Genomic DNA, 10307 nt, shown 5'->3' on the forward strand with positions numbered 1-10307 from the left:
TTTTTTTTTTGGGGGGGGGGGGAGCCACAGCTTACTTCCATGTTGAAGTTAATCAGCAGACTGGAAGTGGCAGTAAAGGGTGATTGCAGAGGTGAGGCACGCCAAGGCTTAGGACCCTGCTAGGGTAGGATGTGGGGCTGTGAGGGCCAAGGGTCAGAGCCCAAGGAGGAAAAAAACAGGGCCAGGGCCCACAGTCAGAGGGGCTGGAGCTCTGGGCCAGTGCTATGGGCCTAGACTAAAGGAGCCCAGCTAGAGAAAGGGGATAGAAGCCAGGACAGCCAAACTGTATATTGAGGCAAAGTGCCTCCTAGGACAGGTAACTGATATAACTAACATCTGCAAGGCATGCACATGACTATGAGGGCTGCTGGTGGTCACAATTATTGCTTGTAAGGCTCAGTTGAGGTTGTCTCAAAGGAGTCTCATCCCATAGGATTTGGGGGCAGAGTAGCCCGGAGGATCACACCCTGAGAAAAGATACCTAGACTACCCAGTCTCTGTCGACAGCCTCCCTTATTAAAAACCCTAAAGATCAGGTCATGGCAGATGAGAAGTAGGAGGCAGAAAGAGGAGACCAAGGAGCACAAGCAGGCTGGCTTGACCACTAGAGCAAACACTGAGCAGATTGTCTTGAGCCTGCTACAGGAATGCTTTAGAAAGTCTAAAAGTTTGGTCTCAGAACCAAGCAGACATGGTACCAGTAGGCTCTGTCAGTCTGTCACTATTTACTAAGTGACCTAGAAGAAAGATTAGAAGAATGGTAAGTAAGGAAGACAGGCTGCTGATGACAAAAAACACATCTGGATTCACTAGGTACACTGGACATAGGTAAACAATATATGCACTGATGCAGCTAAAGTTCACCTCTGGGAATAGAAAGCTACACTCTATCCTGGGAAAGTATTACACTGAACAAAAGAACAAAACAAAAAAAGACTTATGTCATGGGCATAATTAGCTGAGCACAAGTTTTCAGAATGATGCTGTGGCCAAAAGGACTGTAATCCTTGGACAGAAGAATACTGAGTAAGGGTAGAGTGGTTAACATTGCTGCTGCAGTTGGCACTGCTGTGACTGTTACAGGAATACCGTGCCCAGTTCTGGTGCTAGGGTTTCAAGAAAGATGTTGAAAAACTGGACAGGAGTCATGGCTTACGAAAGAACCACAATGATCAAAATGGTAAACCACTTTTTAAGAAAGATCCAGGAGTCCAACTTACTTAACTTACCAGAAGGATTATTAAGGGATAAGGTGATCAGGGATATACATCTCCAATGTGCACATATAAGAAATACTTTAAAAATGGTTCTTCAGTCTAGCAGACATACATACAGCAAGAACAAATGGGTATGAGCTCACAGTATACAGAATGAGCAATAGAGCACAAATTTTAACAATGTGGGCAAGCAAACACTGAACAACTAAGCCAAGTCTGTGGTGAATTCTGCATTATTAGCTATTTCTAAAATTAAAAATGGGATGTTTTTGAAAGAAAGACACTAGTTTGTTTTCTATTCACAGAAGTCCTGTGGCCTATACAATGCAGGTCAAACAAGGTAACAATGATCCCTTCTAGCGTTACAAGCTACAAAAATGTAGAACAGCAATACACAAAATTGAAGGAAAGAAGATGGGAAGTGTCCCTTTAAAAGGGAAATTCTCAGCATGCTCATGGTTTGCGCTTACCCAAATGCTGTAGATATTGCACCGTCCTCTCATGACCCTTCAATGGCGAATTGGCTTTCTTTGACTGATCCACTAATACCTGCAAAGCTTTTAGCAAAACAGAGATGTCAGGAAATTATTTTTTGGTTTCAGAAAGTTTCCTCAGACTGTGTTTCCAAAAGACTTGGGGCAGAGGAGAGAGAAATATTTTTGCCCTCTCCACAATGCCAGCAGAACAATGTACGTTGGGAAGGAATATGCCTGTGCATACCTGCTCACAGGCTTTGTTGCACAAAAAAGTCCACGCAATGGCATATGCCAGGCACAACATGAATGAACACATGACAAGCTGACTTAACAAAAAACAAACAATCAATCGAGACTGACACTATGTAACCACTCACAAATACTGGCTGTAAGTTTAAAAATGGATGAATGGGTTCCTGCCAGAAAGGAATTAAGATGCAAACATATGCTTCTATTCACTCCTCAATTCCACTTACCTTTTTCATGCAACCCCTTCTTCTCATATAGTATTATCAGTTCACTGTATTTATGCGCCTTCTTCAACACATGTTCACTCTCTTCAATGTGGCAGTGATTGTTCTCCAAACGTAGCAATGGTGCCACAAGGGCTACATTTGTCTACAAGGAAGAGTGGGGATTGGGTCTTGATTCACATACTGGGTATCCCAAGCTTATGGTTAGCAACAGGAGTCAATAGCATAGGAAACAAATATTTGACAGTAAGTCTTCTACTGTGTCCCTGTTGCATGCAATTCCACTTTGATGTCCGGGGGGGAACAGAGGGTGGCCAGTGGCCAATACATCAGTAATACTTCCCTCCCTAGGTTGGAGGCCACTTTAAAGGGGCCCGGGGAGAACCCAAGAAAACACCCTCAGGAGTGAAGATCTCCAATATTCATCTGGTTAACTGCAGAAGATTTAATTAAATGAAAAACATGCTTACTTGTCTCTGCAATCTGAAAGGGCTTTTTCCCACTGAAACTGTGTGTTCTTAATGAAGAAAAAGCCAAAGCCAAATTAAGATTTACAGAGAGCTTTCAGAGCTCATGAAGTGATCAAGGCTCAAATCTGAAATTAATTTATTCTTTATCCTAATTCCTCCATCCCAAATCCCCAGTGGATGCTGCATTTTACAGACAGACACAGTCCAGGTCAGGCATGGAACTCACATGCAGGTAACACTTCAGCAGAGTGGTGTCAATTATCTGCAGCAGCTTCTTTTTGGATTTGATTGTGGGTGTTCCCTCCATGAGGGGTGAGGTGCTAGATTGGTGGTCCGAGTCATTCAGCTTCTTTACCAGCTGACTTCTTTTCTGCAGAACACAAGATAGGATTAAAAAGAAAGAAAATCCATGTACTTACCTGTTAATATCACTCGAAAGGAAAAGGCAGCCTACCTAAACCACCCTTGTGATTTTCATTACACATGCCCACCACTTCTCTCATCATGCATCTCAGTATAGATTCAATATGTGTTCTTACATCATTCGGACAACTGGAAATATAGTTAAAATAGCATTCTTACACCCACTGCCAGACCCTCTACCAAGCCAAAGCTGAAGAACAAGTATTCTTGTAGTATGTTCTTGTCAAAAGAAGGGAAATGGCAGTACAGAATTGATAATTGCTTACAGCCATTAGAGGGGTAAATCTCCAAAACATCAGTTTTACATTTTCAGGCAAGCATATTGTTAATCTATGTTAACTTTTACACTATAAAAGAAGTCAGGTAAGACTTCAAAACTGCCAATGGCCTTTGGTGGTATCCTCCACTAGATCTGACAAGTTAGCTAAAAGAATTCAACAGAGAAAAATAGTTATTTCTCTTAATTATTTAAGTCCAGGAAACTTGAAAACCCACTTTCTAAAGGTTGATGGGTAATGGCACTTACCTGTGTTAGGTAGTCTATGAGTGCTAAGTGTGCCTTCTCAAGCTCAGCCCCAGAGAGCACTGGCAAAGGGTTGGGATACTGCAACTGCTTTCTATAATCAGTAGGCAGCAGATCAGGATACAAACCCATTACATGTGTAGGATCTAAGCAAAAACACAACCACACACCATCACTATTTGTGATTCTCACAAAATCCTGCTTTTCAAAATCCTGTATTTTTACAGAATTAGTGATTAGAGTTGTTCAGCTACAAACCCACACTACATAGCTGGTTGCCAATCTGACAAGTGTTAACCCCATATTACACAACAATGATGGATAAGACAAGTATCAGTTTCATGGAATTTATTAACTCCCATTAGTTTACAAGAATTAGGACTCTTAGAGCTCTTAATTTTTTTCTCTAGACACTAGAGATAAAATTTTCAAAAGCTGCTTGCTTTTTTCAAAACTGAATCTGGCACTCGCATCTCCTCAGAAGTCAGTGGGTTGTAACCCTCGAGTCTCCCAATAAACACTAGTGCAGGGATGCAGTCTAAAAGTAACCATTCATTCATCCTTTTCTATACTCATAACTCAAAGAATTCCCCATGATTGTTATTTGCTCTCACTCCAAGACCTTCATGTCTGTTGAACAGGAAATTGGGCACAAAGTCATTACTTTTTTTTTTTTTTTTTTTTTTTTTAGCCGTGGATGACGCTGAGACAGCAGGAACTGGAAAGCCTACAGATACCCCTTAGACCATGCAGTAATACTTTTGATAGGGCATTAGGGGACTTCAACACCAAAAAGTTTCTCTACATAAGGAAGACGGAAAGATATTCTGAACAAATGATGTGGATTAGGCTAAAGCCACAAACGCACTTTTAATAAGGAAAAAGTGCACACATACAGGAAGTAGTAAAGAAAAGCTATTTCAGGCTATTTCCCCATGTACAAAAGTCTGAATAAATTCATCACCGAGTTAACGACAATGTGGGTTTTCTTCCACCCTCCATTCTAAGTCAAATCCAGAAAGATTTACAGTAGCCTCCCCTTTCCAAAACTCCTCAATTCCAGCCTATACCAAGTTACCTGTACCGAGCTTGGCAAAAACTTGCATGGAATCATCAAAACGCTTCTGGCAGAAGAGGTTGAAAGCATACAGGTTCTTAATGTGATGAATTTGTTGCCGCTTCTCACTATCTGAATCATCCTTCATTTCCTACACAAACACAAAAACTTATGAATATCAAGAGTTCTTGTGCTTAAATACAAGTTAGAGAAATAAGGAGAAAACACTGACAGGTCTTGCAGTTTAAATTTCAGTGAAACCAGCCTGGGATTTTCCCAAGTCTTTCTCAGTCTCTGAAACAGAAACGCTTGCTGAGGACAGGCAGAACTAATAGTAGCTTGATGCAAAATAGCCAAAGGGGCAAGTGATTGAGGAAGAGAAAGACATTTAATCACATTACAGCTAGTGACAAACACTTCAGTAGCACCCAAGATCAAAACCTTACGACAGTGGCCAGAGCACTGCCTTCCCCCCTCAGTGTCTGAATAAATAATCTTCCCTCCATGCATGCTTAAGGAGAGAAAGACACAGTCAAAGGCTGTCCATTTGCTGAGGCAAGGACCGCCACTGCCTGTGTTTATCTCATGCTTACCACAGTGGGGCTCTAACCTAGTTAAAGCCTGAAGGCCAAACACGTCAAATGGACTGATGGATTTATTGCCCATAAGGCATTTCCACATCACTTATTTAAAATGGCAACCAAGTTTGGAGCCCAAACTGCATCTGGAAGATTACTGTAGCAATCTAGATAATACATATGCTGTTATCTACCCTGATCTGCAGACAACCTGAAACAGTGGCTCAGGATTTAGAACCTTCCTGTCTGTGCTACGATGCCTAGTGAAGTTAAGTTGCATACAGATGTTTGTTTCTAAATCAGAAGAAATTTCTTCTGGTACAAAATAGCCCAGAAGTTGGAAAGCCACACAAAACCACCTATAATCCTAAGCAAGACAAGGTTCCATGAGCTTTGCTGCAGGGGCGTGGCACTGCAGACAGGCTGACCCCGAGCAATGTGGGCCTAGGCAGGGTAATTTTACCAGGCAGCAAGGCTCCCACAGCAGCCTGCCTCGCCCTGCACTGCTCCCAGTCAGCTGGGCAGCAAATGGAAACTGGCAGGGCTGGGAGGCAGACCTGGGAAGGCTTCAGCATACCAGGCCCCTGTGCCTTCCAGTTTTTCAAATTGTCAACCGGGCTGCTCAGCTGAACAGCAGGGCAAGGCAAAGTGAAGCCACCAAAGACCTGGCTTGACCCCCCAGCCACTCAGCTGAGTAGGAGGCAGGTCAGGGGGCCACGCTCCCTGCACTCTGTTCCCACTACTCAGGAACTGAGCTGGGGGAGTGACATAACAAAGCTCTTGTCTACTTCTCATGCTGGGAATGTGTGTAAAAAGCAGACAGGGAGCAGCTGGGACTGCTCCTTCTTTCCCCCAACTTCCCCCCAGTTTATGGGGAGGGAGGGTTGGGGGAGGCAGAGGAGCAGCTGCCCCCCCGTTCCCTCTGCACTGGTCTCCAACTGGGTTGACTAAGCTCTCAAGAAGGCACAGGAGCCTCTGCTTTGGCTCCCATGCCTGGTCCCCACGAGAAGTCAAGCCTGAGGAAAGGGTGCAGACATCTAGTCTCCCAGGAGCACTGTAAATCTGGTTGCTCCTGGGTTCTTCTTTTCTTGGGGTAGCCATTGTTGTTCTGGGAGAAAAAGCTTGAATGTCTGCACACTTTTGGGTTCAACAGGGAGAATGGCAATTCTCCAGGTAGAAATGGAACATCTGTATGTGGCTTAAGTATAAGCACTAACTACTTGGTTGCTTAATTTTGCATCGAAGTAGGATAAGAGATTGTAGAAAAGTCCACTAACATAGGGAAGAGCTTAAGTTACTGCAAGGAAAGGAATGCAGAGAAAGGGAAAAAGAATGGGGATCTCTTGCACAGAAAAGGGCAGAAGCAGCAAAATGGGCATGAGGCAACATCCCTGTGCAAAACTAACAACAAGACATTACTGAACATAACTAAGTAGTTGAGCGATAACTTAAAGGCCCGTTTCCTGCCTTTCTCTATGAAATGCTGCATTTGCCGTTCAGACAAGCCTATATGAAGCAGGGAGTATGTAAATCCTGACTTTATACCCTGGCCCAAGAATTGTAATTGTAAACTGAATTTGCTTCCCCGAAGAGTAAGTTTGACACTTTATTCTAGACACTGCAACAATGTAAGGCAAATGAGGGTACGCTTTTTTTTACACCACGACATTAAAGGGAGTTGTCCCATTTCCCTGCCATTATACCAGCCTTGATTTAAAGGCTCAAAAGCAGGGGTGCTCAACCTCTGGCCTGTGGGCCAGATCTGTTCCACAGAACTAAATGTCATCTGATCTGCAGTGTCCCATAGAGTCAAGACATTTGACAGCAGGGAAGCAGTGGCAATTAGTGCCAGGCTACTTCCACACAGTAGGATCAGACCCAGCTGGACCAGTGCCACATGCCCACAGACCAGATCCAGCCTGCACACTTACCTGGCATCACTCATCTAGCCCACAAACCCAAAAGGTTGGGCACCACTGCTGTGAGCAGTACACCAAGTCATCTAGATCTGTGGGCAGATGGACCAGGTTCTCTGTCTACTCAGATCAGGTATTTCAAGAAAAATATTGAGGAATGTAGCCTCAGCAGAAGTAGCTAGTTTGGCATATTTTTACCTCGGCCATGAAACGTTGGAAAATATGTTATCTAGGACCTCTAAAGGGACCTCTGATCTCTCTTAGAAGAATAAATCAAAAAGAATTTAAAAATTTACTGGGTTTACAGTTACACAAAAAAGAGGGAGCAACCTCTAGCCTTCCATACATACACTATACAGTGGGGGGGGGTTGTTTTTCGGGGGTTTTTTTACTAATTTTAGTGCAATAGTGGCTCAATATTTTGACCCTGCAGGCCAAATGAGTGGCATGGGGCCTGCCTGTGAGCTAAATTGGGTACTGGGACCAGGTGCTGCCTCCCATGCATCAAGACTGGATTTCAGGGGCCACCCAGGCCTACACGTTTCTAGAGCCTGTGGGGAACCCCACAAGCTGGATGACAGTGCTGGGGATAGATCCAGCCCATGGACTGAAGGTTGAGAAACCCTGCTTTAGTTGTATGTCAGAGCACCCTGTCCTGCTTTGTTTTAGTGAAGCAAGGATGAAGTTACGATAGCCTTAGCACCCATACAGGCCATAGCATCTTAAGGAGTCTATGGCATTTTTAGTGGATGGACTGGTGACCTACACAACTGCTCAGAATAATCGTGGTCATCTAAAGAGCCACAAAAATGGTTAAATGGTCTGAGTACAAGGTTTGGAAGCCTTGATTGACCAAAAGTCTACCGAGAAAATACCATGTTCTTTACAAAGGTCTATGGGAAAAAATCATCATCATAGACGACATCCATAAGAAGATATAGAACCCCAGTCTATAAAACCAGAGAACTGGCAACAAAAGAACTACAGCCAAGAGCCCAGGAGTTGCAATATAGCTAAAGAATTAGCCAAGAGGAAACAGTTTGTGCAAGGCCCACAATAGGGAGGTTAGATATCAGGACAGCAGTAGTAGTTGGTAGCAACAATACCAATCAAAACATTAAAAAGATTCTGCTGTATGCTTCTATACCAAGAAACAGGTACTTACTGCCAATTGTAGAGCCAGTTCAAATTGCTTGTCTTGTAAAAGCTGTTGTATCTGGGTTGCAATAGAGACTGGAATAAGACGCCAAACAAAGTGATTGCTGGCCACGTATACAATATTCGTACTACAAACAGAAGAGGAAGAAGAAGAGGCCAGTTATCAAGATGTACCAGGTAAGCATGAGTAGTATCCCAGTAGAGAGTTTCACAGAACAGGTTTGGTGCAACCTTGTCAGTGCTCACCTTTGACCAAGTGGAGGGCAAATATACTGTACACAAAAAATTACCAGGGTAAACTAAATCAAAAAGAGTTTAACACTGAGAAATGAGGATGCAAATGCTTGGTGCCAAACTGCAGCAGAAGGAAAAAGCACAGTAAAAACATACTAGTATAGTCTACAGAATGCAAGAGAATGGAAGAGAATAGTATCACCACCTACCCAGTAACTGTAAATGCAGCACAGCTTTTTTGGGGAGGACTGATTATTAGGGTTGTTAACCACAAGTCATCAAGTCTGACTACAAATCTAGAGAGACAGTGATGACAGTACTCCTAACATTGTTTTAGTTCCAGTTTGGCATGGAACAGTTCATAGAAATTGTCAAAGAGGAAAGAGACAAGGGATATGAATAGACTGAAAAAAGGAAATGCTCTCTTACCCTCCAGATGTGATGAAGCGTGGTCTCTGCAGTTCGATACTCTGCACCAGCAGCCGTGGTTCAAAGGTACGGATCTCTACATATCTTGGCAGCACAGCAATGATGTACGGAGGCTGATGTTCTATTTGGGAAATTAAACAAGCAGACTGATATTTCTCCAGTATATGCTGTAACAGGCTATGACTCATAGAATAACTTTTTATCAGAAGTTTCTAGTAAACTGTGCCTTTTACCTCCCCCTTAATACATGACAGAGAATGACACTTGAAATTAAAATAATTTGTTAGTACATTATAGGTGTTTCTCTCTTCACCCACCCCATGACACTTCACCCACCTACATGACACTCAAAGGCTGACAAAAGCCTCAGCAAGGTTTTACTTCCAGAAATACTTGGCACTTACATTCTGCCTTTCACATGTGAATTTCAAACAACTTTGCAAAGGGGGATTATCTCCATTTTACCATTAAGGAAATGGAAGCAAAACAAAATTGAGAGCAAATAGAAGAAATAGAAATACCATGCATACAACTCTGCTCAAGACAGAAATGAGGATATACTACTGAGTGCTCAGATGTTCTTAATAAGAGAAGTTGCAAGCTAAAAACAAAAATCTTATACATTAAGGTTGCTTGCAGATGTTAAAAAAATGTGCTTTAACAGAAGCAGCAAAGTGTAACCTTGACCTGGCTCTGCAGCACCTGTATCCGTTAGGTGCTTCAGTGGGGCTTTTTGGCATTTTTATCAATTCAATCAGCTATTAGATAAAAGCACCAAAAAAGCCCTGCTAAAGCGCCCGATCTAGACAAACATTGGATGAGCCAGATCCAACTAGCATGCTGCCTCTTCTGGGTATGTGTTGGGCTCTGCGCAGGAGCAGGCCAAGTTTAAAGTAAATTACCATTTTGTTTTGGGGTGGGGGTTTTTTTGTTTGTTTGTGTCTAACATCTACAAGCAGCCTAAAATAGTAAAAGTTTAGTTTGGTTCCATTCATAAGGGCCAAAAACTTAAGTGAGTAAAAACCAGTCACCATTGAATGTCTGATAAGGAAAGAAAAGAAACTGCTGCTAAGTCCTCACCCATAGCTATGGGAATATCTGTCCAATTCAAGGCACATTTCTGGGTACAGACCCCTTCTTCATTAAGAACTACTGTTAGATCATCTTGGCCAACTGCAACTTTTCTGTCTGCTAAAGGGGCAACCAGTGGCTCAAGCTGCTTCCCTGTTGGGAACAGTTCTTTGATAGATCCTTTTCCATCCACCTGTTAGAAGAAAAGAAAGCAAATAACGAATGCTATGGAATGGGCTTGAACTCCCAATTCTAGATAAAGTAAACAGACAAAAAAAAAAA

The 10307-nt window shown here is 42.8% G+C and overlaps 1 protein-coding gene across 1 annotated transcript in view; it reads right to left on the bottom strand.

Annotated features, from left to right (window-relative positions):
• VPS39 (VPS39, HOPS complex subunit) overlaps positions 1 to 10307 on the bottom strand; it is a 70569-nt gene that overhangs the window by 32635 nt on the left and 27627 nt on the right. The window contains exons 9-16 of the mRNA XM_019519069.1: positions 10035 to 10218; positions 8955 to 9075; positions 8299 to 8419; positions 4661 to 4790; positions 3586 to 3728; positions 2863 to 3006; positions 2170 to 2311; positions 1688 to 1774 (exon numbers count right to left, since the gene is read on the bottom strand). Of these exons, the coding sequence (XP_019374614.1) occupies positions 1688 to 1774; positions 2170 to 2311; positions 2863 to 3006; positions 3586 to 3728; positions 4661 to 4790; positions 8299 to 8419; positions 8955 to 9075; positions 10035 to 10218 (1072 nt within the window). The remainder of the gene's footprint in view (positions 1 to 1687; positions 1775 to 2169; positions 2312 to 2862; positions 3007 to 3585; positions 3729 to 4660; positions 4791 to 8298; positions 8420 to 8954; positions 9076 to 10034; positions 10219 to 10307) is intronic.

Source organism: Gavialis gangeticus, unplaced genomic scaffold (assembly GCF_001723915.1).
Source record: "Gavialis gangeticus isolate Ggan-Ray unplaced genomic scaffold, GavGan_comp1, whole genome shotgun sequence".
NCBI classification, from domain to species: domain Eukaryota; kingdom Metazoa; phylum Chordata; order Crocodylia; family Gavialidae; genus Gavialis; species Gavialis gangeticus.